Raw genomic sequence first — 27,982 nt, 5'->3', positions numbered from 1 at the left:
GAGGTGGGACAGATGCTCCTGACGACGACTGCTGGCTATGAGGATGTGGTCCAAATAGATGAATGCAAAGTCCAGGTCGCGTCCCACCGCGTCCATTAGCCGCTGGAAAGTCTGTGCGGCATTCTTTAGACCAAACGGCATTCGGAGGAATTCGAGAAGTCCAAACGGGGTGATGAGTGCTGTTTTGGGGATGTCGTCCGGATGTACCGGGATTTGATGGTATCCCCGGACGAGGTCTACCTTGGAAAAGATCCTTGCGCCGTGTAGGTTTGCTGCGAAGTCTTGAATGTGCGGAACAGGGTATCGGTCTGGCGTTGTAGCCTCGTTCAGTCTGAGGTAGTCACCGCATGGTCTCCAGCCGCGCCCCCCCCCCATTGCCTTGCGCACCATGTGCAGGGGGGAGGCTCATGGGCCGTCGGACCGTCGTATGATCCCCAATTCCTCCATCTTCTTGAACCCCTCCTTCGCCAGTCGGAGCTTGTCCGGGGAAAGCGTTCGAGCACGGGCGTGGAGGGGTGATCCCTGGGTCGGGATGTGGTGCTGTACTCTGTGTCTGGGCATGGCTGCCGTGAACTGCGGTGTCAGAACTGATGGGAAATCCGCCAGGACCCTGGTGAATTCGTCGTCGGACAGCGTGATGGAGTCCAGGTGTGGGGCTGGCAACTTTGCTTCACCCAGGGAGAACGTTTGAAAAGTCTTGGCGTGGACTAGTCGCTTCCCTTGCAGATCGTCTAGCAGGCTGTGGGCTCGCAGAAAATCCGCCCCCAGGAGTGGTTGGGCCACGGTGGCCAGTGTGAAGTCCCACGTGAACCGGCTGGAGCTGAACTGCAGCCGCACCGTGTGGGTGCCGTAGGTTCGTATTGTGCTGCCATTTGCGGCCCTCAGGGTGGGTCCCAGTTCTCTGTTGCGGGTGTCGTAACTCGTTGGAGGTAAGACGCTGATCTTTCCCGGGAATTTGCAGGGTGATCTACAGCGGCGGCCTCTGTGCCCCACCGCTGGTGGTAGAAGCACCATTGTTCGTTGGGCTCCTCACTCCCGTCGCCGGGTTTTGTAGGCTCTGCTGCCGGGCCTGGTCTCGTCTGCCGTTGGGAACGCGGCTTGGTGATCTGTGCGACGGACGCCCCTCTCTCTTTCCTGGCATTCCACAGCGCATCTGCCCGGGCTGCCACCTCCCGGGGGTTGCTGAAATCTGCGTCGGACAGCAGCAGGCATATGTCCTTGGGCAGTTGCTCTAGGAACGCCTGCTCAAACATGAGGCAGGGTTTGTGTCCTTCAGCCAGGGCCAGCATTTCGTTCATTAATGCCGACGGCGGCCTGTCTCCCAAACCATCCAGGTGCATTGAGCGGCGTGCTCGTTCGCGCCGTGAGAGTCCGAAAGTCCTTACGAGCGGGGCTTTGAATGCTGTGTATTTGCCGTCCTCCGGGGGCGACTGTATAAACTCAACATGTGCAGCTGTCTCCTGGTCGAGGGAGCTCAGCACGTAGTAGTAGCGAGTGGACTCCGAGGTTATCAGCCGACTGTGGAATTGAGCTTCTGCTTGTTCGAACCACAGGCCGATTCGCAGCGGCCAAAAACTTGGCGGTTTTAACGAAACTGCTTGAACAGATGCGGCGTCGGTCATCTCTGGTCCAAATATCGTTTGGGCCGTCGGGGTCACCAATTGTGGCAGAGTGCAACACACAGCGCTAAAATAACCACACGTAGTCGGTGAGTTGGAGTTGCGATGAAAGAGATTCATTCAAACCTCGCGGCCTGCTTTATAAAGCCTTCCTGTTCCCGCCCTCCCCGGGTGGGACTGCTGTGGGGAATGCATATTCCCAGACCCTTTCCGCGCCCGGGATTTTCCCCCTGCTGGTGAAGATGGCCGGGGCCCTTTTTTGTCGCCGGCCCCACTGCCTGCGCGCGCTGTTTCGTGAGCCGGTTCGTGTGTGCTAGAAAGTGGGTCGCCACAGGGCCACATTATTGAGCAGAGTGGCACCAAAAGGCAAAAGTGAGTTTATTTCAGAGTAGAGTGCAGAACAGTGAAAACAGGTGTACTTAGAGCCTGGATTAGTCATGTCACGGTGATTCATCCAGTACAGAGATCTGGTTGAGAGAAGGGCAGGACTGGTATCTGAGCATTCCAGGATTTATATGATTCGGACAATCCAGAGGGTGCACAAAGAGGGTGGGGAGCTGTACTGCTGATCAGGCAGAATGTCACAAGTTTAAGGTCATCCCAGAGGCTCATCCAGTAAGACAATGTGGGGAGAAATCAGGAATAAGAAAGGTGCAATCACTGTGATGGGATTATACTGTAGACCTCACAATAGCCAGTAAGAGAGAGGAAAAGATGAGTCAGCAGGTTATGGGCTGATGTAAAAACAATAGAGTAGCTGTAGTGGGTGAATAATCTTCTCTGAATGACAGGGACTCCTTTACCACCTGAGGCTTGGACGGGGCATTATTTGTGAGGTGTGTTCAGGAAGGTTTCCAGAAAAAGTGTATAGATGGTCCACCAGGGAGGGGGCATATTTGGCGTAGTATTGGGAAATGAGCCTAGCAAGATGATTGGAGATTCATTGGGAAAAAAAAAATGATGATAATGCAGAAAGTTTTAAGATGGTTATTGATAAGGATAAAAATGGACCTGCAGGTGGATAGATGTAAGTTTGTGGAAGTTTAATTACAGCAGAATTGGACACGAATCATAGAGAGTAGTCTGCGAGCTGATGCTACTGGATGGAGCTAATGTTAAGTGATGCCTGACAAGCGAGCGTCACTTACAGTCCAGCCAGTCAGAATTCAGGAGTTCCCTGTCTCTGTGAGGAAGCTGGAGAAGGACAGGAACACTCGGGAACTGAGGGTGATGAGAATTTGTTTAAAAATGCAAGAGGGAGTCATGTATAAGGTTGAGGAAGATGAAATTAGACAGGGTCTTGGAGAACCAGACCAGAAGCAAGAAACAAGTCACACTGTGAATCAGGAGAGCGAACAGTGACCAGAAAATGAATATATTGAGTTTATGCCTGGAGCCAGAGTTAGCATGCGAGGTAGAAGATGGACACATTGCATTGGTGTTCACTGAGGAGAAGGATATGGAGGACAGCGTGATCAGAAAGGGGGTATGGTGATATTCTCTGGCATGTTGATACTAAAGAGGAGGTGCTGTTGGGACTCTCAGACCATTTAGATGGGTAAATCCTGTGGGTTATTTTGTCCTTTGGGATACACAGACCACATGCTGTTAAATATGATGTTTAAACTGCTGGCACCATACTGTAAGGAGACAGATCTTAACAGTATCTGGCCCGTACTGCAAGGGGAAGGGGAGAGTCTGTCTCTGGTATAAACATGCCCTGCATATGTGACTGCTCAAGAAAGGCAGCAGTTGAATATGGGGGCAGTGAACTTTACAATATTGAGACCTTCACTACCAGGACACAGGCCTATAATACTCACAGCACTGTGCAGTGAGCACACGGGCCTGTACATATCCAGCACTGTACTCCAACATTAAACACTTGTACAACACAGGCACTTCAAGGACAGACACCTGTACAACCCTGATTGTGGACTGCTATTCATAGACACTGTCTATCCCCTCCCTCCCACTGGGCATCTCTCAGGATCTAACAGAGAGTTGATAACGTTGAACTTTGAATTATGTGTGCTTCAATTTTGAAAAGTTTTGGAAATGTCACCGGCAGAAAGAGAAACATGAATGTAGGCAGGTTATGGAAGTTGTAAAAGCAACTGAGTAATGTGTGACTGTCATTTCCCCAAAATTGACAGATTATCTTAGTGCAGAATTTTTGCAGATTTAGGAATTTCATCTAAAACTTTGATAATGTCAGAAACATAGAAAACCTGCAGCACAAAACGGGCCCTTCAGCCCACAAAGCTGTGACAAAGATGTCCTTAACATAGAACTACCTCGGCTTACCCATAGCCCTCTATTTTTCTGAGCTCCATGTATTCATCCAGGAGTTTCTTAAAAGACCCTATTGTTTCCACCTCCAGCACTGCTGCTGGCAGCCCATTCCATGCACACACTACTCTCTGCATAAGAAAAACTTACCCCTGACATCTCCTCTGTACCTACTTCCAAGCACCATAAAACTATGTCCTCTCGTGCGAGCCATTTCAGCCCTGGGAAAAAAAAAACTTTGACTACCCACATGATCAATGCCTCTCATTATCTTCTACACCTCTGTCAGATCACCTCTCATCCTCCGTTGCTCCAAGGAGAAAAGGCAGAGTTCATTCAACCTATTCTCATAGGCATGCTCCCCAATCCAGGCAACATCTTTGTAAATCTCCTCTGAACCCTCTCTATGGTTTCCACATCCTTCCTGTAGTGAGGTGATGAGAATTGAGCACAGTACTCCAAGTGGAGTCTGACCAGGGTCCTATTGGGCCTCAACCTTACCATTTGGCTCTTAAACTCAATCCCACTGTTGGTGAAGGCCAATGCACCGTATGCCTTCTTAACCACAGAGTCAACCTGAGTAGTAGCTTTACGTGTCCTATGGACTCGGAACGCAAGATCCCTCTGATCCTCCACATGGCCAAGAGTCTTGCCATTAATACTACAGTTGAAGTCAGGAGTTAGCCAGTCAGAAGTCAGGAGTTGGCTACACCTTAGCCAAATACATTTAAACCCGGTTTTTCACAATTGCTGACATTTAGTCCGAGAAAATATTCCCTGCCTTAGGTCAGTTAGGATCACTACTTTATTTTAAGAATGTGAAATGTCAGAATAATAGTAGAGAGAATTATTTATTTCAGCTTTTATTTCTTTCATCACTTTCCCAGTAGGACAGAAGTTTGCATACACTTGGTTAGTATTTGGTAGCATTGCCGTTAAATTGTTCAACTTCCGTCAAACGTTTCGGGTAGCCTTCCACAAGCTTCTCAGAGTAAGTTGCTGGAATTTTGTTCCATTCTTCCAGACAGAACTGGTGTAACTGAGTCAGGTTTGTAGGCCTCCTTGCTCCCACATACTTTTTTGGGTCTGCCCACAAATTTTCTATCGGATTGAGGTCAGGGCTTTGTGATGGCCACTCCAGTACCTTGACTTTGTTGTCTTTAAGCAATTTGAACAGATACATGAAGGAATAAACTCCTTTATTCCTCCAAAGAGAAAAGGTAGGATCACTGAGTGAAGGTTTAAATAAATAGTTTTGATAAATTAAACTAAAAAGGTTAATTTTTTTTAAAATTAAAAAAAATATGAAATGGGACAAAATTGATAATGACTGCTTAATCATAGGATATAAATTTAGATTAGAAATTTTGGCTAGTTGTACAGGTAAAGAAGATCCTAATAACGAAGTTAAGTAAAATTGTTCACAGCTTTCAATTCCAAATCAACCCAGGTGGTCGTTCATTTTTATCAGTCCAATATAACCAATAACACACATAACACATATTAACAGCCCAATAATACATTCTGAATGCTCAAAATATTCAATCAGGCTCGTAAGGAACGGCCTGCTTTGACGAAGCCATGCCGACTATTCCTAATCATATTATGCCTGTCCAAATGTTCACAAATCCTGCTTCTCAGGATCTTCTCAATCAACTTACCAACCACTGAAGTAAGACTCACTGGCCTATAATTTTCTGAGCTATCCCAAATCCCTTTCTTGAATAAGGGAATAACCTTTGCAACCCTCCAATCCTCCGGAACCTCTCCCATCCTCATTGAAGATGCAAAGATCATTGCCAGAGGTGCAGAAAACTTCTCCGTCGCCTCCCACAGTTGCCTGGGGTACATCTCATCCCATCTGGTGATCTATCCAACCTGATGCTTTCCAAAAGCTCCAGCACATCCTCTTTCTTAATATCTACATGCTCAAGCTTTTCAATCTGCTGCAAGTCATCCCTACAATCGCTAAGATCCTTTTCCGTAGTGAATACTGAATCAAAGTATTCATTAATTACTCTGCCATCTCCTCCGGTTCCATACACACATTTCCACTGTCACACTTGGTTGGTCTTATTGTCTCACGTCTTAGCCTCTGGCTCTTCACGTACTTGTAGAATGCCTTGGTGTTTTCCTTAATCCTATCCTCCAAGACCTTCTCATGGTCGCTTCTCGCTTGCCTAACTTCATTTTTAAAATCCTTCCTGCAAGTCTTATAATCTTCTAGATTCCTATTATTACCAAGTTTTTTGAACCTTTTGTAAGCTCTTCTTTTCTTCTTGACCAGATTAACAACAGCTTTTGTACACCACGGATCCTGTACCCTACCATCCTTTCCATGTCTCATTGGAACGCATCGACTCAGAATCCCACGCAAAAATATCCCCTGAACATTTGCCATATTTCTTCCGTACCTTTCCCTGAGAACATTTGTTTCCAATTTATGCTTCCACGTTCCTGCCTGATAGCCTCATATTTCCCCTTACTCCAATTAAACGTTTTCCTAACTTGTCTGTTCCTAACTCTTTCCAATGCTATGGTAAAGGAGATAGAATTGTGATCACTATCTCCAAAGTGCTCTCCCACTGAGAGACCTGACACCTGACCAGGTTCATTTCCCCATACCAGATCAAATACAGCCTCTACTCTTGTAGGGTTATGTCCATATTGTGTCAAGAAACCTTCCTGAACACACTGAGCAAACTCTACCCCATCTAAACCCTCACTTTAGGGAGATGCTGATCAATATTTGGGGAATTAAAATCTCCCACCAGAACAGCACTTACTATTACTCCTTTCCAGAATCTGTTTCCCCATCTGCTCCTCGATGTCCCTGTTGTTATTGGGTGGTCTATAAAAACACACACAGTCGAGTTTTTGGCCCCTTCCTGTTCCTACCTTCCACCCACAGAGACTCCATAGACAACCCCTCCATGTCTTCCTCCTTTACTGCAGCTGTGACACTATCTTTGATCAACAGTGCCACACCCCCACCTCTTTTGCCTCCCTTCCTATCCTTTCTGAAACACCTAAAGCCATTCCTGCTCCTGCACCATCCATGTAATGGCCACAACATCATAGCTCCACGTGCTGATCCACGCTCTAAGCTCATCTGCTTTATATATAATACTCCTCGCATTTAAAATAGACATACAAGGGGTAGTTGATAAGTTCGTGGCCTAAGGTGGAAGGAGATGATTTATTAACTTCAAACTTTCTGCATTATCATTCAAAGAGTTGAACTGCACGTGCATGTAACAAGATCATCTTGGGAGATCTGTGCTATAACCCTATCAGTGAATGACCCTCTGTTATGCTCTCTTCTACGACTGAAGAAATGGAGACATCCAGTGTCCTTGATGACTGCTGTTGCTAGAAGGCATAAAGCTGAAACTTTTATCAGGCCGTGCTGAGGAGTTGGAGATTGAACTGGATGAACTCTGGATCCCCCGAGAGATTGAGTTGTTGATAGACAGGACATGGGGGAAGTGATTAAACCCAAGGTGCTGGATGATTGTCAGGAGTGGGGGAGTGAATAGGAAGGCAGTGCAGAGTACCCCTGTGGCTGTTCCCGTCAACAACACGTATACCACTTTGGAATACCGTGGGCCACATGGGTCAGGTCACTGGGACTGAGTCTGGCTCTGTGGTTCAGGAGGGAAGTGGGGAGAAGAGGTGAGCTGTAGTGATGGGGGTTCATTGGTTAGGGGAATAGAAAGGAGTTTAAGTGAATGAGAACAAGATTCCCAGATGGTTGCTGCCTCCCGGTTGCCAGGATCAGAGACATCTCAGATCGATTTCACAGCACTCTTAAGTGAGAGGGTGAGCATCCTGAGGTTGTGATTCACTTGTGTACCAATGATGTGGTGAGGGTTATTGACGAGGTCCTGCAAAGTGAGTTCAGGGAGCTGGGTGCTACGTAAAGCACAAGATCCACAGGGTTGTGAATTTCAGGATTGCTACCTGTGCTACATACCAGTGACGTCAGAAATAGGAAGATCATACAGTTTAAAGAGGCTCAGGAGTTGGTGCAGGAGGGAGGGCTTCAGATTTCTGGATCACTTGGTTCTCTTCTGAACTTGAGGGGGACTAATATCCTAGTGGGAAGGTTTACTAGGGGTGTTGGTTTAAACAAGAGTTTCAAGGGGATGGGAACCAGAGCACCAGAACAGATAGTGGAGTGGTTGTGGGAAAAGATGTTGTTAACCCCACGTACAAAGTCAGGAATGAAAAGCTTGAGCAAGGTAGGACTGATGTCCTGAGCTGCGTATATTTCAACACAAGGAGTATTGTAGGAAAGGACAGATGAGGTCAGTGCATGGATCAACATGTGGAATTATGTCATTAGTGAGGCTTGATTGCAGGAGGGGCAGGACTGGCAGGTCAGTGTTCCAGGCTTCCATTGTTTTAGATGTCATAGAGCAGAAGGGATTAAAGGGGGCGAGGTGGCATTACTAGTCAGGGAAAATGTCACAATAGTGCTCAGTCAGGGTAGACTGGAGAGCTTGTCTCATGAGGCTTCATGGGTAGAACTGAGGAATTAAGAAAGGAATGGGATTATATTATAGACAAACCAACAGTCCGTGGGATTTAGCAGAAAGAACTTTTAGAGAGATCACAGACTGTTACAAGAAAATTAAGGTTCTGATAGTGTGTGATTTCAAAGTTCCACATATTGAGTGTGACTTCCATACCATAAAAGGGCTGGATGGGAAGAGTTTGTCAAATTTGTCTCAGGGAAGTTTCCTTAATCAGTACACAGAAGTTTCAACTGGAGAGAGTGTGGTACCAGAACTCCATTAGACAATGAGACAGGGCAGGTCACAGAAGTTTGTGTAGGGGAACACTTTGGATCCTGTGATCATAATGCCATTAGTTTCAATGTAATTATGGAAGAGGATAGGTCAGGTCCTCAGGTTGACATTCAAAATTGGAGAAAGGCCAATTTTATGGTACCAGAAGGATCTGGCAAGTGTGGATTGGGATAGGATATTTTCTGGCAAAGGTGTGATTTGTAAGTGGGAGGATTTCAAAAGTGAAATTCTGAGAGCACAGAATTTGTATCTTCTTTCAGAATAAAAGGCAAGGCTAACAGGTTGAACCTTGGCCCTTGTTTCTGAGAGAAATTGAGAGTGGATTAAGAAAATGACAGATGTACAGTATGTAGCAGGTCTTGAGAGGCAGGAACAAATGGGGTACTTGAGGTGTTTAAGAGATGCAGGAGAAGACATAAGAAGGAAATCAGGAGGGTGAAAAGAAAACGTGTTTACTGTTGCAGAAAAGATGAAGGAAAATTGAAAGCATTTATACAGATATATTAAGGGCAAAAGGATAGAAAGGGGCAAGACTAGTCCTCTGAACGATCAGATTGGTAATCTATATGTGGAGCCACAAGAGTTGCAGGAGATAGATTTTGTTCAACTGTAAATCCTTAGGAGAGGGACATATATGTAAGACAATGCTGCAGCGAGGTCATGGACCCTGTACAGATCACAGAAGAGGAGAAGTTTGCTGCCTTAGGGTGAAAAAATATACTGGCCCAATAAGGTGGTCCCACAGACCTTGTGGGAGGATAATGCAGAAATTGCAGGGTCCGAGCAGAGATATTTTTAAACCTCCTCATCCACTGGTGCGGTACTAGAGGATTGGAAGTTAGTTAATGTTGTTCTGTTACTTAAGAAAGGGTCTACGAATAAGCCAAGAAATCATAGGCCAGTGAGCCTAACATCAGTTGTTGGAAGGTTATTGGAAAGTATTCTAAGCAACCACAGATATAATTATATGGGTAGAGAGGGACTGATTGGGGATAGTTAGTATGGCTTTGTGATGGTACGTCATGTCTAACCAATCTTGTAGAGTGTTTTTGAGGAAGTTACCAGGAAGGTTGATGAATGTGATTCAGTTCCAACGTTTTTTATCCAAAATTAAAAGGACTATCCACACAAAAATATACAAAATACAAACATTAAATATTTCTAGGACCGAAGAGTCAGATTGCAATGTGAATATTACAGTTTATAACACAGTCACTTCCCGGAGGTGGGGTGGGAGAGTCACCGTTCCTGGAAATCCGCCCCCACCCTCCCCAGACCGATTCTATTTACGATACTCCCAAGTTTTCTGGCGGCTCCACTGATTGACAGCTCCCGCTGCCCCGTCACGTGACCAACACGCGGTGACGTCACAGGGGTCCCACCGTCACCGCCGTCGTTTCCTTGGAAACGGTCCAGTGCGGAAAGTCCGAGATGGCGGAGCCGGTCTCTACTTGTTGGGGTTTCGGCTCCGCTGTGGGATCCGCCTCTCCTCTTCCTGCCCGCGGAACAGTGAGTGTCTGTCAGCGCCTCACTGCACCGGCTCTCTGCCTCAGGTACAATATTTAAAACATATTTCCACAGTCACATGGATAGGAAAGGTTGAGAGGGATTCGGGCCTAATGCAGGCAGATGGGCCGAGTTCAGGTCGACAACTTGGTCGGCGTGGATGAGTTGTACCGAAGGGACTGTTTCATTTCTGTATAAACCAGTGACTCTGTTTTGGGAGTTAATTCCAGATGCCAGTTATTCTCTGTGTGAAATATTTACCCCTCAGATCCCCTTTGAATCTGTCTTTAAACAGTTTTGTCCAACTCCAATGAGAGGCAGTTCTTTGGCTGACAAGGCAAGTAGAACACACAACCCTGTCTACCTGTGATGCCACATACAGGGAACTGTGTAACAATATTAGAGGCACATGCACAGGGGCTTCAGTGAGCAAGGCCCAGAGGAATATGAAAGCCTGACCACAGCAGTCCTCCACTGCAGTGGGGTTTGTCACCTTCATTCTCAGCTGTGAGCTTGTTCCACTGAACCCCTTATCCTCTGAGAAGATATTTGCACCCCCCCCCCCCCCGCTGTGACCAAGCTGTAGGACATCTCTCTTCATGTTACTCAGAGTACCTCCCCAAATTCCCAGATAAAAAGGATGCACAGGGGATGGGAGCATTTTAGTCACCTTTTGAGGGGTTTGGTTCAGTATGTGACCATTAACAATCTATGTTCCCAATCTATTCTGGCATCTGTCCACCACTTTCGCAACATAGATTGTTCCACAAAGCCAACAAAAAGGCAGGCATAGCTCAGACCCATGTGGTTATTAACTTTGCCTCCAACTTTCACCCTCCCCTCAAGTTTACCTGGTCCACTTCCGGCACCTCCCTCCCCTTTCTAGATCTTTCTGTCTCTATCTCTGGAGACAGCTTATCTACTGATGTCTACTATAAGCCTACTGACTCTCACAGCTATCTGGACTATTCCTCCTCTCACGCTGTCTCTTGCAAAAATGCCATCCCCTTCCCGTAATTCCTCCGTCTCCACCGCATCTGCTTTCAGGATGAGGCTTTTCATTCCAGGATGAGGGAGATATCCTCCTTTTTTAAACAAAGGGGCTTCCGTTCCTCCCCCATTTCACGCATATCTGCTCTCACTCCATTCTCCCGCCACTCCACTAGGAATAGGGTTCCCCTGGTCCTTACCTACCACCCCACCAGCCTCCGTGTCCAACATATTATTCTCCATAACTTCTGCCACCTCCAATGGGATCCCACCACTAAGCACATCTTTCCCTCCCCACCCACCTGCTTTCTGCAGGGATCGCTCCGGACGCGACTCCCTTGTCCGTTCGTCCCCCCCCATTCCTCCCCACTGATCTCCCTCCTGGCACTTATCCTTGTAAGCGGAACAAATGCAACACATGTCCTTACACTTCCTCCCTTACCACCACTGATGGCCCCAGACTGTCCTTCCGAGTGAGGCGACACTTCACCTGTGAGTCGGCTGGGGTGATGTATTGCGTCCGGTGCTCCCGATGTGGCCTTCTATGTATTGGCGAGACCCGACGCAGACTGGGAGATCGTTTTGCTGAACACCTACGCTCTGTCCGCCAGAGAAAGCAGGATCGCCCAGTGGCCACATACGTCCCATTCCCATTCTGATATGTCTATCCACGGCCTCCTCTACTGTAAAGATGAAGCCACACTCAGGTTGGAGGAACAACACCTTGTATTCCGTCTGGGTAGCCTCCAACCTGATGGCATGAACATTGACTTCTCTATCTTCCGCTAATGCCCCACCTCCCCCTCGTACTCCATCCGTTATTTATGTACACACATTCTTTCTCTCACTCTCCCTTTTCTCCCTCTGTTCCTCTGACTATAACCCTTGCCCATCCTTTGTGTTTCCCCTCCTCCCCCTTTTCCTTCTCCCTGGGCCTCCTGTCCCATGATTCTCTCATATCCCTTTTGCCAATCACCTGTCCAGCTCTTGGCTCCATCCCTCTCCCTCCTGTCTTCTCCTATCATTTTGGATCTCCCCCTCCCCCTCCCACTTTCAAATCTCTGACTAGCTCTTCCTTCAGTTAGTCCTGACGAAGGGTTTCGGCCTGAAACGTCGACGGTACCTCCTCCTAGAGGGGCAGCCTGGCCTGCTGCGTTCACCAGCAACTTTGATGTGTGTTGCTTGAATTCCAGCATCTGCAGAGTTCCTCGTGGTTGAGTATTTGTCCTATCTTGTTCTGTGTCTCCAAGTACTCCATAACTCCTCCCTTAAAAATTGACTCCAACAACTTCCCAACCACTGAGTTCAGGCTAACTGGTCTATAATTTCCTTTCTGTTGCTTTCCTGGAGTCTTAAAAAGTGGGGTGACATTTGCAGTTTTCCAGTCATATGGCACCATGCTAGAGTCCAATGGTTTTGAAAGATAATTACTAATGCCCTCACAATCTCTATTGCTATCTCTTTCAGAACCGTTGGGTGCAGTACATCTAGTCCGGGTGACATGTACCCTCACGTCCTTCAGCTTTTTGAGCACCTTCTCACTTGTAATAATAACTGCATTCATTTCTCTTCCCTCACACCCTTCAATATCTGGTACACTGCTAATGTCTTGTGTAAAGACTCATGCAAAATACCCATTTAGTTCATTTGCCATCTCCTTGTCCCCCTTTATTATTTCTCCACCCTCGTATTCCAGTGGTCCTATATCCACTCTCATCTCTCTTTTATTTTTCACATACTTGAAAAAACTATTACTATGCACTTTGATATTGTTTGCTATTTGTTTTCACATTTCGTCTTTTCCCTCCTGTTATTCTTTCTGTCGGCTTTTAAAAGCTTCCCAATCCTCTGTCTTACCACTAATTCTTGTATTGTTGGATGCACTTTCTTTTGCTTTTACATTAGCTGTGACTTCCCTCATCAGCCCCATTTTGCCATTTGAGTGTTTCTTCATTTTTTGGAATACATCTATCCTGCATCTTCCTCATTTTTCCCACAAACTCACACCATTGCTTCTCTGCTTGATCCCTGCCAGCATCTGCTTCCAATTTACTTTGGCCACCTCCTCTCTCGTACCACTGTAATATCCTTTACTTCACTGAAATACTGATACGTCAGACTTTACTTTCTTTCTATCTATCAGATTTCAAGCTGAACACAATCATATTGTCATCACTGTTTCCTAAGGATTCTTTTACCTTAAGCTCCCTAATTACCCTGGTTTCATTATATAACACCCAATCTAATGTAGCTCATCCCTGTTCTAAAAAGCCATCTTGTAGGTATTCAACAAACTCACTCTACTGAGATCTATTTCAAACATGAATTTCGCAATCTATCTGCATGTTGAAATCTCCCATGACTATCATAACGTTGTCCTTTGGCACGTCTTTGCTATTTCCTGTTGTAATCTGTGGTCCATATCCAGGCTACTGTTTGCAGGCCTGTATATAACTGCCGTCAGGGTCCTTTTACCCTTGCAGTTTCTTAACTCAACGCAGAATGATTCAGCATCTTCTGATCCTCTATCACATCTTTCTACTGAATTGATGCCACCCCCTCTGCCTGCCTTCCTATTTCTCTGATACAACATGTAACCTTGGACATTTAGCTCCCAACTGCCAGCATCCTTCTGCCACGACTCAGCGATGGCCATGACATCATATCTGACAATCTGTAATAGGGCAATAAGATCATCCACCTTATTTCTTATACTCTATGGATAGAGATATAACACTCTGAGTACAGTATCACTACCCTTTGATTCTGATCCCTCATGCACTGATACTCACCCTGCTGGCTGCGGTGATGTCTTATCATCTGACAGTGTGATTGCATGCTATCTTTGCTTTTTTACCTTCCTTCCTATCCTGAGTGCCTCCACTCTGGTTTCTACAACCCACCCCCGCCAAATTAGTTTCATCCTCCCCTACCGCTCTAACAAACTGGTAGTATGCCCACAAGAAAACTAATCTCAGCGTTGTATACGGTGACAGAAATGTATTTTGATAATACATTTACTTTCAGCTTTGAACTTTGTAGTAGAGAGCCGGGTGTTGTCCTGGTCTGTGTCCTCACTGGCCGGTGCTGTGCTCTGGCAGCTCAGTGTGCTTGGTATACAGTGTCAGTGTTTTTACTGAAGTGTGTCCTTATTACACAATTGACCTTGTCCACCCTGGAGCTTAGGAGATTCACTGGCGACCAGAATGATCTGTTTTGGTAACCCTGCTGAATGACAGACAGCATTAAGCTGGAAAGAGTGCAGAGGAGATTTGTGGAAAGGATTTTAGACAATTTTCCCTGGAATGTTGGAGAATGAGTGCTGATATTGCAGAGGCGTATAATTTCATGAAGGACCAGGTTTGGGTCAAAGAGAACAGTCTTTTTGCCAGTGTTGGGGAATCAAGAACTGAAGGGCATTGGTTTAAGATGAGATTTAATAAGGACCTGAAGGGCAACTTTTCCACACACAGACTGGTCAGTAAATGGAATGAGCTGCTATGGGGAGTGGTTGAGTCAGGTACATTAAAAATGCACTTGGGCAGGTAGATGGAAAGGAAAGGTTTTGAAGGTTATGGGCCAAATGGAAGGAAATGGGACAAAGAGGAGGATAACCTTGATCATAATGTGGTGGTGAGGGGGTTACAGACCACGAGCTCAGATGGGAACTTTGGTCAGCGTGGACCATTTGAGCTGAAGGGCTCGTTTCTCTGCTGTGTGAATTTGACTGTGAACCCTGGTGACTTATTTCAATGACATTAAACTTTTCTAAATTACATTATTTCTTTATAGATTACAGACTCCAGTACCTGAAGTGAAGTTAACTGGACTACAGTTACCTGCTTTTCATCCTCCACCCTTTTTCAACAATGGCTTTCAACTCCACTGGGACCTTTCTTAACAGTGAGTTTTGACAGACTTCAATGTCTCTACTTTCTCTCCAGACTTCCTGTGAAAGCCTCCAGTGCAGGTCTTTGGGACCAAGTAATGTTTGCTTTTAGTCCCATTATTTTTTTCCCTCGTGATGGTGATTGTTACACATTATGGCACAATGTTGAAATGTCACCATGAGATATCTATGGGATGTTTGCTGTGCCCCCACTGTGAACACTAATGCAAATTATTGGAGTTAATCTCTCTGCTTTTTCCTTGTTAGTTTTAGATTTAGTCTCATCACTGGTTCCTGGAAAAATCCTGATCCTCTTGTCTGCCTCCTTTGACCACAGAATGTTCTTTACTCTCTGTGATCCCTCTATCTAATCGAGATCAACGTCTGCTGAGTGTTACGAACAGTCTCCTTAGGCATCTGCCACTGCTCATTACTGACCTGTCCCTGAGCCTATTTACCCCATCTGTCCCAGACAACTCCACTGTCACATCTCTGTAATTGGCTTTATTTAGGTTGAGGACACTGGTTCTGACCTGGTGTTCACCCTCAATCTGTGATCTGGAGATCTCCCACATTGTGATCACTTCTTCAGGGATCCTTCATCACAAGATCTCTCTGTAATCCCACCTCAGTACACAGATTACATCTGAAATGGCCCGTTCATGGGTGAGATACTGCTGTAAGAAACTGTCTCTGACCATTCCACAAATTCCTCTTCCACTGTACCAGTTTGATTAGCTTAATCAATACACAGACTGAAGCAAACACACAGAAAATGCTGGAGGAACTCAGCAAACAGTCGACATTTCGGGCTGAGAACCTTCATCGGGATTAGAAAGAAAGGGACAAAAGCCAGAATAAGGTGGTGGGGGAGGGGGAAGAGGACAGGTGAGGGGTGGGGAACGTGTGGTTTGTGGAGGGGTGATGATGTGAGGAGCTGGGTGACAGGCAGAAAAGGCAAAGAGATGAAGAGAAAGAAATCTAATAGGAGAGAATGTTGGACCATGGGATGACACGGAGGAGGTGGAGAACCAGAGAGAGATGATGAGCAAGTCAGGGTGCGTGAGGAGAGGTGAAGGGGTTAATTGGCCATCAGAATGGGTGAAAAGTCAGAAGAAAAGTGGGGGTGGGTTGTGGAAACAGGAGGTAGTTATTCTTGAATTTGGAGAAATCAGTGTTCATGCCATCGAGATTGGAGACTACACTGTCAGAATATGAGGCGTTGCTCATCCAACCTGTACTCGGCCTCACTGTAGCGGGAGAGGAGGCCGTGTACAGACATGTTAGTGATGGCCCTCCGCTGGTCGGGGTCAACCATGGATATTGCACCCCAGTGTTGAAGTCGATATGTAAGTCAGGGAAGTACGATATGTAAAGCAAGCAGTTGCCCATGCAGGGGCCCCTGCTCTCCACACAGCTGATGAATGCAAAGCAACGGCAGAGACCAATGCAGTCAGGCACCAGCGATGTTGCAGGATTGCCAGTCTGCATTGAACACAGGACCGACAGGGAATCCAGCTCCGGATTGTTCCTCAGGGTTTACTCCCGAAGTCTTCCCATGAATGGGTCTAGCCACAGGCCACTGGAGGTCTGAGATCAGAATTTTTCTTCCACTTGAGCTGCCAAGTATGGCTGAGGAGCCTCATCTGCCCATAGCGGTTGGTTATATGACGCCAGTAAACCCATTTGCACCTTCCCCTGGCACTGAAAACAGTTCATCGGGTGTAGTAGCGAAGCCATATGTAAAAGCCAGGAGCTGGACTTGATTGACAGAGGCAATTTGAGGTGCACACCATTGTCAGCATTTGATGGGAAGTGGGAGCTTGTCCCATTACTACCCCACCACTGGTTAAGACAGCTGTAAGGGACCGATATGTCGGCATGTGAATGGGAAGCTCAATTGGAATGGGTTGTCACCAGCAGATCATGGTTGCTGCAGCTCACAGAGCAAAGGTACTCAATGCAGCGCTACCCTAATCTGCTTCTGATTAAATCTCTCATGACAATCACAGTTCCATTCTCATCTCTCTTTTATATTTCCCCTCTTTGTGCTTTATCCCATCGGGAGGAACACCTGAGGATCTTGAGACCACTCCTCCCCATGTCTTCTTTCCCTCCCCCTTTCACCATCACTGTCCCTACATGTAAAGTGCCGATAAAAAGTATTCATGCTGTTGGAGTGAGTTTTTTTTGGGTAGATGATATGTTTACACTTAAATGACTTTGGCCATCAGATTTCTATCTTAACTGTTTGACAAAGGACTGTGGATTGAGTCCACCACAATGAGCTTCCTAAAAGGTGTAAATACCAGATGCTTCTGGCGCCATAGTTTGACCTAATGCTGTGGTTTCAAAGACAGTATTATCTATACATTATAAATATTAATTGTCTTCTGTGTAAGCACGCAAAATGCCAAGTAAATCCTAAAGGCTGTGGATACCAACCCAGATATGTTGGCGTCAGAAGGAAAGGATGGTGTGATATTTTGTATGTAGCTTCAAAAGGAAGCATTGCCTATGCATTGTCTGCAACTTTTCAAGTAGCGATTGCCTTTGTGTTTAGCATATTTAAGCTTTAAGTTCCTCGGGGTCAGTATCACAAATGACCTGACTTGGTCAAACAAGCAGAGTTCACTGCCAAGAAAGCCCACCAGCGCCTTTACTTCCTGAGAAAACTAAAGAAATTTGGCCTGTCTCCTAAAAGCCTCACGAATTTTTATAGATGCACCGTAGAAAGCATTCTTCCAGGGTGCATCACAACCTGGTATGGAAGTTGTCCTGTCCAAGACCGAAAGAAGCTGCAGAAGATTGTGAACACGGCGCAGCACATCACACAAACCAATCTTCCGTCCGTGGACTCACTTTACACCGCACACTGTTGGAGCCGTGCTGCCAGGTTAATCAAGGACACGACCCACCCAGCCAACACACTTTTCGTCCCTCTTCCCTCCGGGAGAAGGCTCAGGAGCTTGAAGACTCGTACGGCCAGATTTGGGAACAGCTTCTTTCCAACTGTGATAAAACTGCTGAACGGATCCTGACCCGGATCTGGGCCGTACCCTCCACATATCTGGACCTGCCTCTCGGTTTTTTTGCACTACCTTACTTCCCATTTTCTACTTTCTATTCATGTTTTATAATTTAAATTTTTAATATTTACAAATTTTAACTATTTTTAATTTTCAATATTTGTAATCCAGGGAGTGTGAAGTGCAGAAACAAATATCGCTGTGATGATTGTACGTTCTAGTACCAATTGTTTAGCGACAATAAAGTATGAAGTATATAAACATCGAGCCCACATTGGGCTAGCAGACCTTTCCACAGAAAGCATCTCCGTCCGTAAGATGCCTGCTGTACCTTGTTGTGTTGAATAAAGAAGCTGCTTTGTATCTACCAGTGTCTCTGTCTGTCTGATGATTTCACCCACGATACAACATTTGGTGTCAGGAGTGGGATACTTCGTGATCTGTCGTGTGGTCAGCGATCCTAGCAGTCTAAGTTGGTGAGTATTTTTCTAAAATAACACTCACACTTGGATCTGTTCGGTCGGCAGACACATGGGAACACGAGGTATGACGAACGTGGAGAGCTGAACTGGTAGATATTAAAGTAGTGTGTGCATGTGTGTTTATATAAGTGAGGAACCTTTGCATGTTAACTTGGTGAGACTTGAACCACCAGTTGCGAAAGGTGGTAACCAACGGTACGGTTCGAGACGCCGGAGTGGGGGCGTGTATACTCGTTCGGAGAGCTGCATTTTAGTGTATGCGTTTGCAAGTGTGATGCGAGGGAATACAGCAGGCATCATGAGTTTGGGTACTCAAAATTGGCAGATTGTGGAATACATACTCTGCGGTTTTATATTTTGCGTAGTGTGGGAATTAGTATGGAGATATCTCAGGGAGAGGTTTTACCCAGAGAGATCAACCAGAATGGCACCTATCGAAGTCAGGCAACATCAGGTTGAGAACTCTGATGATCCGAGCCAGCCCTTGACCTTGATTACGACTATTCATAAGCCCTTTACCCCCGGTGAGAAACAGAGCATTTTGTCCAAGTTGCCCTCACTTAAAGTCGCCTGTGGGAATTCAGAGTTCTGGCGCAAACTCGAGGAAATGGTTGAAATTCACCAGATGCACCCTAAAGATGTACATGTGTTAGTGAAAGCCAAGTGCCCGAGGAATACGTGGGACAGTATGGCCCAGAGGGTGCAGGATGGTACATGGACAACTACCGGGAGCGCCAGTGATGAAGAAAGATATCGCTCTTTTAAAGGGGAAGTGAGGCAGTGGCTGGGGGGAGGTGAGAGTAGCTGGGGAACGATAATGGCAGTGACCCAGAGGGCTGACGAGACAGCCATGGATTATGCAGAACGTAAATACCGAGTGTACGAGGAGTATTCAGGGTTGGATAACCCAGGGAGGGACGACCCAGTCTTCCTAAAAATGCTGAAGCAAGGCCTGAGCTCAGCCCACCAGGAAGTTTTAGATTTAGGCATAACGGTAGGGTCCAACTACTCTGAGATAGTTTCGTGGGCCAGTGAGATAGACCATAGAAAAGGCAAGAGAAATCGTAAAGTGGGTATAGTGGATGCAGCTGCTGTGATGTCCCGGAGGGCTTGTTTTGCTTGCCGGCAGCCAGGGCACCCAGCAAAGGACTGCCGGACCAAGTATAAGGCAGTGAAGGAGTTGATATGCTACAGCTGTGCCCTGTCGGGGCATGGCTGGAGCCGGTGTCCAAAAGGGAGGGGGAAAACCCAGGCGACGGTCACAGCAGACACCCAGTCACTCACCCCATCAGCAACCGGTCTGACTGTCGATCAGATAAAAGAACTAGTAACGGTGCCTCTTAGGACAGAAAAAGATGTGGCAGCGGGCTGCCCTGCCAGCGCTGGTGACCCGCGGGTGTACACAACAGCATTGTTAGGGGGACGGCAATGCAATATGTTAGTGGACACGGGCACGGTATCGATAACAAACTTACCCTTACCAACAACCGGACAGGCCAGTTATATCAGGGATGTAGGAGGGAAAACAGTAAAAGCAGAAAGAAGCGAATTGCAGGTACTAGAAATCGGGGGAGTGCAGCTTCCAGTGTATTTCTGGGTATGTCCAAATAATGAGGGCACGATCCTTGGAATAGACATCCTAAGGGAAGCGGGAGCTTTTGTAGATCGAGAAAGGGAGAAATAATGTGGACGAGTCAGGGGCAGTGAATGCGCACAACCAACAGAATACACGGCCTGGCTAGCATAGGCGCAGCTGCCCTGATCATTAGAGACTGGAGCCAGGATGGTGTCTATGGGTTACCTTGTCAACAGTTCCCAGCAGTGTGGGCTAGAGACAAGCAAGATTGTGGGCAGGTAAAGATAAACCCAGTTAAAATAGAGGAGGGTCTGTATAAACCCCCTAAGCAGGACCCTATACAAAATGACACACTGACTGCTGCTCAGGGTATAGCGAAGGAACAAAAACACCAGGGATACTCAGAGAGACTGCGGCCACTCCAGAATATAAAGTTTTCCCAGTTCCTCTGAGGGCAGACATTGCTGCGAACAAGGCAGCAGGGGGCAAGAGGCAACTGAAATTGCAAGTGTGCAGGAGGAAACGACAGAAGCTAGCTTAGTAAAATTATATGAAGAGGTAGAGGCAGAAGAGAAGGAAAAATAGAGATTAAAAGGAGCAAAGGAGGGATCAGATGGGTGCTGGACACACAGGGAGGAAATAGTCGCGATGGACCCACCCTGTATTAGACAGATACTACTAAAGTTTTATCATGGGGCGATGCATGAGGGAAGGCAGAGCATGATCACAACCCTCCAGCAGGACTGGTGGTGGCCAGGGATGGGTGGGGATGTTGAGAAATTCTGCCGCCGTTGTATCATTTGTGCCCAGCATAACCCTGGTAAGGGCAGAAAGCTACAGCTGGCAAATCAGCCTCAGCCGAGGGGACCCTGGAAAACCATCCAGATAGACTTCACAGGGCCCCTGCTAAAAAGCCGGGGGAAAAGCTACTGTCTGGTAATTATGGATCACGTCACTCGGTGGGTAGAGGCTTTCCCAACAAGTGACTGCACCGCCCGCACTGCTGCATGGATCCTAGTTCAGGAAACCCTCCCAAGCTGGGGAACCCCAGTTCAGGTGGATTCAGATCAGGGAGCACATTTCACGGGGAAAGTGATGAAGGAAATGTGCCAACTACTAGGGATTCGACAACGGTTCCACATACCCTACCACCCCCAGAGTTCAGAGATGGTAGAAAGGATGAACCGAACAATCAAGAATGCATTAGCCAAAGCTATAGCTGAGACAGGAAAGACGTAGGTTGATGTATTACCAGGAATCTTGATGAGATTGCACGCAACCCCGAACTGCAATTTGGGTCTCAGCCCCAACGAATTATTGATGGGGTGAGCAATGCGACTCCCTTATGGGGTAATTATGGGTTGCGGGGAGCCTGGGACATTCAGGGATAGAATGACCCAATACATGAAAGACCTTTGCAACCAATTTGAAGTATTAAAGGACCGAGCAAAACAACAACAGTGAATGGCTGATCAAAAGGAGCCAGAGGGAGAGGGGATGGTTTTTCCACAGCCTGGCGACCAAGTTATGGTGAGGGTGCTGCCAGAAAGGCCGGGGTTTGTCCCCAGGTGGATAGGACCACAGACGGTACTCTTAGGAACACTCACAATGTGCTGGAGGAACTCAGCAGGTCAGTCAGCATCAGTTGAAAAGATTAGTCGACGTTTCGGGTCGAAGCCCTTCGTCAGGACTGAAGGAAGAACTGTGGGGAGTGTTTGAAGAATGCTGGCAGTTGAACAAAACAGTAATTTGAAAGACAAAGGTGTGGGGGACGGGAAGCAGGGAGGTGATTGGCAGGAGAACAATGCACAGTAGTAGAAGGAGGCAGAACTATGAGGGAGGTGATGTGAAATCGGGATAGAGGAGCCAGAGTGGAAGTGAGCAATCTTGCACTCAAATCCTAAGGCAGACATTGTATCATTGTCCAGGCTCCATTTGATATATTGATGTTAAATTGGAGAGGAGAAAATGGCGATGCGACGCAATGCACAGCAGCCACTCCGTGATGAATATCTGTTATCTATCAAGTAGGGTGCCGTGCACAATTCTGATTTGATGGAGGCAGACATGAGAACACGGAGGAACATCTGGTGAAACTTCTGAAATACCTGTTTCGCTGCTGCTGCTACTGTGTGATCTGAAATCTCCGGAGGGGAAGGCCCCGAGTCCTTGGCTTTGCTGTTGCTCGGCGGGCGGGGCAGGGTCGAAGCACTCGGCAGAGACAGTGCTTGGTGTTGGAGGGCTGGTCGGGGGCTCCAAGTTTTCGGACGGATTCAGAGTCAGCTGTGGTCGGGTGTTTCCAGGATGCTGCATCGACAAGTTTGCGGCGCTGGAGGCTCATGGCAGGGAGAGTTTCTCCCTTCTACCGTCCGCGTGAGATGTTGGGGCTATCGGGACTTTGAGACTTTTATTTTTACCATGCCCATGGTCTGCTCTTTATCAAATTACGGTATTCTTTTGCACTGTTGTAACTGTATGTTATAATTATGTGTTTTTTGTCAGTTTTAGTCTTGGTCTGTCCTGTGTTTCGGTGACATCATACTAGGGGAACATTGTACCATTTCTTAATGCATGCATTTCTAAATGACAGTGAACGAGGACTGAGTGTCCTCATAATCTAATCTAATATCTAGCCATTAGGTAAGGCAAATAAATTTACTTCTGACTTAGATGAGATGGATTTGAGGTTTTGGGCAACCAATAAAGGATGTTCATGAAGAACTTTTTGATACAGCAAGATCAAGTCCAGGAATCTGATGTTTTAGGTTGTTGGAAGTAGATGTGATTTCAAATGGAAATAGCATTGGCAGTTGAAGGATATGGCTTGCAAGCTGTCTGGAGGGGGAATGGATTTCCCTCCAGAGTACTGACTTGGACTTGATGGGATCCATGCCCTCTATTGGTGTGACTAAAACACTACAATATGCGTGTGAAGGACTGGGTCTGCTGAATTCAGTATTCAAGTCCTTTATCTTCAGCATCTGTCATCTGTTGTGTGGTGTTACACTATTTTCATTCGCATGATCTCATTCTATTTCTCAAAGGTCCTTCAACGGCTTATTCTTTTCTCATCCTTTACATCTCTCATGTGATTGTAACAGGGAGGAAAATGTCTTGACCCCTGCAGTACAATATTAGGAACAGGCTAAGCACTAAGAACCACTAAGCACATCTTTACCTCTCCACCCCTCTCCGCTTTCCACAGGGATCGATCCCTCCGCAACTCACTTATCTGCACGTCCATCCCCATGGATCTCCCACCCGGCACTTATCCCTGTAAGCGTAAGTGCTACACCTGTCCCAACATCTCCTCTCTTGCCAACATTCAGGGCCCCAAACAGTCCTTCCAGGTGAGGCAACACTTCCCTTTTGAATCTGTTGGGGTCATCTGTTGCATCCGGTGCTCCCGGTGCGGCTTCCTCTACATCGGTGAAACCCGACACAGATTGGGGGACCGCTTCGTCAAGCACCTCCACTCCGTCCGCCACAACAGACAGGATCTCCCGGTAGCCATCCACTTCAACTCTGCTTCCCAGTCCCATTCAGATATGTCAATACCTGGCCTCCTCTACTGCCATGATGAGGCTAAACTCAGGTTGGAGGAGCAAAACCTCATATACCGTCTAGGTAGTCTCCAGCCCCTTGGTATTAACATAGAATTCTCCAACTTCCGGAAATTCCCTCCCCTCTCCCATCCTCTATCCCTATTTCGCGTCACCTCCCTCATAGTTCCGCCTCCTTCTACTACTGCGCATTGTTCTCCTGCTAATCACCTCCCTGCCTCCCCTCCCCCTCCCCTTTGTCTTTCAAATTACTGTTTTTTTTCAACTACCAGTATTCTTCAAACCCTCCCCAAAGTTCTTCCTTCAGTCCTGACAAAGGGTTTCGACCCGAAACGTCGACTAATCTTTTCAACTGATGCTGACTGACCTGCTGAGTTCCTCCAGCGCATTGTGAGTGTTCCTTTGACAACAGCATCTGCAGATTATTTTGTGTTTATGATTTGCTACTCCGCTGCGAGGTCTCTTCAAGGTATGCCTACCGTGAAGAAGTTTAAATCCTCTCTTCGACAGGAGTTCAGTGAGATCCTCTCTCACTGCTCCCCCGTGATCTCTGCCTCTCTCCGACTCTTCGACCACATCCTGACTCAGACCCGCTACCACAGCCGCAGCTCCTTCCTGGGAGCGTGTCTCCGCCACCATCTGTTACCGCAGGGATTCCAGCTCCGGTTCCAGGCCTCCCAGTTCGGGCCCAGCAAGGATCCCAGGTACCTCCGTTTCATTGACCACTGCTCGTTCCGCTGCTCCCGCAGGATTCTCCGCGCCATGCTCGCTGCCATGCGGAGATACCTACGGGCCCTGTCCATCTCTCTGCCACCACTCCGGGACTCACTCTCCACCGTCTGCCATGGACCTCTCCTACACTTCATTCTCTGCCGGATTTACGCCTCAAACTGCCGTTTCTTCCCCTTCCTCGCATCCAAGAAGGACAACAAGCTCGCCTACCTGGAGCTGGAGGTCTGTGGTCAGCAGTATTCTGCAGGGATCTGTGCTACGGCTTCTGGGTAATTTCGATCAGTTGCAGATATGGGCAGAGAAACGTCAGATGGAGTTCAGCCCAAATAAATGGTTAGACAAGTGCAAGGAGACAGTAATCAGTTTATGGCATGATCTTGGGGCTGACATTTATAGCTCCTTCAAAGTGGCTACACAGGTTGATCATTTGGTTGACAATGCTTATAGACTGCTTGTCTTATTATTTTAGGCCTTGAATTCAAATGTCACGAGGTAATTTAAAAAGACCCTGGTTATGCCGCATCTGAAGCATTACATACAGTTATGCTCGCCCCAATATAGGAATAATGTTGAGGTCGTGTAGAGGGTGCAGGAGAGGTTTGCCAGGTTGCTGCCTGGTTTAGGGGACAGGTTATTATGAGAGGCTTGACAAAGTTGGGTTATTTTCTTTGGATCGGTGAAGGCTGAGGGCAGATCTGATAGAGGTTTGTAAGATTATGTGAGGCGCAGATCAAGCAGAGATGGAGTTTCTTTTTCCCAGGATAGAAATCTCCAGTAACAGAGGGCATGCATTGGAAGTGAGAGGGTGTAGATTCAGAGGAGATATGAGGGTTAAGTTTTTTGCTTAGAGGGTGGAGGATGCTCACAATCTGCAGCCTGGGATAATGACATTGTGTGGGTCGGAGCGATCACTTCATGGAGATTTATTGATATAGTTTTCAGTTGGTTCCACACGACATTGTGGTAAACCGTCTTGTCCTGTACTGTAGTTCGAAGTTTCTTTCTATATTCCATGGTCAGAAGGGACGGCATCTAGTGCCCAATGGTCTTTAGAAGGAAACTGGTGCAGTTCCTTTCTATTCTCATGATCTACTCCATGGTCTATGGGTCTGCCGTCCGAGATCTTGTGTCAGGGTGTAGCAGTTTATAAGCAAAATTCTCAGAAAGTCAGACCGATTCCACTGACGCTCTTCGTGACTTTGGCCCCCTGCTTGATTCTACGAATTTATTTAATTTGAACGGGAAGACTAAGAAACTGTGGGAACGTTCGGCAGGCTACACCGAATCCCTGGAGAGACAAGGTTTACCAGTTGAAAAACTGCCATCAGAATGGCACAAAATAATTCTGTTAGTTCAGCATTATTGAATATAGAGGTCCCGGGATCAGATACGATCAACAGGTGTTTTCCGCAGACAGAATTCACATTACGAATGCGTGTAGGAATTGCTCTGACAGTAGTTCTGTTAAACAACAAACAACCTGGATTAGCATGAAGTAGAGATTCCAAGGCTCAGTGTTGTTGTAGATTTGAGCGGCCGGAGTGCAGGGCTTTATTATTAGATGTTTTTGGAAGGAGAGGGACGAAGTCCTGGTCAGTACAAGTCCAGCCACAAACTGTGCTGGTGGTGTGTGGGGTTTGGGAAGTGTGACAGGCCGGTGCCGTTTGGATTAGACAATAGACAATAGGTGCAGGAGTAGGCTCTTCAGCCCTTCGAGCCAGCACTGCCATTCACTGTGATCATGGCTGATCATCAATCAGTATCCAGTTCCTGCCTTATCCCCATAACCTTTGATTCCGCTATCTTTAAGAGCTCTATCCATCTCCTTATTGAAAGTATTCAGTGACATGGCCTCCACTGCCTTCCGGGGCAGAGCATTCCACATATCCACAATGCTCTAGGTGATTTTTTTTTTCCGCAACTCCATTCTAAATAGCCTACCCCTTATTCTTAAACTGTGGCCTCTGGTTCTGGACTCGCCCATCAGCGGAAACATGCTTCCTGCCTCCAGCATGTCCAATACCTTAATAATCTTATATGTTTCAATCAGATTGTGTCAAAAATTGAAGAACATGCTGGAGACAATGAACTTGAAAACCAAAACTGACAATGCTGAAAACACACATCACTTAGCATTTAAAAAAAACAGCCGAGCGATCTGCTCCATATACAATAGTAACTTTACACAGATGGCGTCTGATCCACAGATGCTGCCTGACTTGCTGAGTTCCTCCAACAGTTTGTGTGTGTTTAAATTGGATTTCCAGCATCTCAAGATTTTCTCGTGTTTGTGATATCACTCTTCAAATCTTGCAGTGAAAGAAAAGTCATTGAGGATACAGTTGAAGATGTTTGAGACCAAGGGACAGATGTGAGGAATTCCTTCAGAGAAGTCCTGTGCCTGGTCTGATTGACGCTAAGAAACACCATTGTTGTCCATTGTGCGTGAGATGAGCGCCACCACTGGAGTGTCTTTCCTGTGCTTCCCGGTGAATATACTTTTGCCAAAGGTAAGCCAGTCAGGGAGAGATGGCATCACTGACCAGGGAAATGATAATGAAAAGACATGGAATGAAGGTGAATTGTTAGGAGATGACGACGGTACCTCTGCCGGGCTGGATTCAGGAGGTTAACAGATCGACAGGTGAGTGAACAGGGGATGCAAATTTGTTTCACAAACACAGTACTCCAGGTATGCCTAAACTAACCTATTGCATAATTGCTCAGTATCTCCCCAATGATCTGTTCTTAAATTCTATTCCCAGCTTCCTGCCATCTGTGAACTTGGAGTGTCTAAATGTAGTTAACTTGGCCAGGTGATATGTGAATTGTGAGCAGCTGTTTCAAAACTCCGATCCCTTCACTGGCCCAAGAGTAAATGTCTGCCACAGAGAAGAGAAGAAACTCCCTTGGTCTGTTTCCAGTCAGTCAAAAAATTGTTAATCCATGTCAGCAAATTTCACCACAAAATTATGTCCTTTAATTTTAGTATGGAAAGGAATATATGAAATTACTTACTCTGCACATACAAATATGTCTATTGTCATGTACCCCATGACGGGTTAAAGAACCAGCAGAAATGGAAAGCACTTTGGAATCCAGTATTGCAAATAACTAATGGTATATATTAGTTACTAAGTAATTCAGTAATATAAGTGCAGATAAATCAAACAGGTTAGCAGTGCTTATATATATATATATGTATAAGTAAATGTGGAAATATATGAAAAACAAGCTTCATCAAGTCCAGGGGTAAATAGATAGTCTTCCGATGAGAGTAAAGTTCAGTTCAGTTCGTGGTATTGAGTTGAGTAGTGATGGAGCGAGAGAGAGGGAGAAGTCTGAGTCTTCAAGTGAGCTGACGCCGTCAATCTTCCTGTTGTCCTCGAAAATCCTTTCGAAGTCACCGACTGTGACCACAACAAACTCAGACCATTCTTCTGTGGTGGAATTGTCAACCCAGCAAGGGTGGCACACGAATAACTCCCCA

General features: G+C 46.6%; 1 protein-coding gene and 1 long non-coding RNA gene across 2 annotated transcripts in view; both read left to right on the top strand.

Moving 5' to 3' along the window:
• The window catches only part of LOC140189167 (uncharacterized), a 420,311-nt gene that overhangs the window by 274,266 nt on the left and 118,063 nt on the right, over nt 1-27,982 (top strand). Inside the window, exon 2 of the mRNA XM_072245865.1 lies at nt 1,974-1,991. Within this exon, the coding sequence (XP_072101966.1) occupies nt 1,974-1,991 (18 nt within the window). The remainder of the gene's footprint in view (nt 1-1,973; nt 1,992-27,982) is intronic.
• LOC140189097 (uncharacterized) lies at nt 10,152-27,108 on the top strand. Its single transcript, XR_011883451.1, has 3 exons — nt 10,152-10,278; nt 15,014-15,124; nt 26,809-27,108. It is a non-coding gene; the product is annotated as an uncharacterized lncRNA (long non-coding RNA).

The sequence above is a fragment of the Mobula birostris genome, chromosome 28, assembly GCF_030028105.1.
Source record: "Mobula birostris isolate sMobBir1 chromosome 28, sMobBir1.hap1, whole genome shotgun sequence".
In the NCBI taxonomy this organism is placed as follows: domain Eukaryota; kingdom Metazoa; phylum Chordata; class Chondrichthyes; order Myliobatiformes; family Myliobatidae; genus Mobula; species Mobula birostris.
Note: the sequence above shows the minus strand (reverse complement) of the source record. Positions and strands in the feature narration are given on the sequence as shown.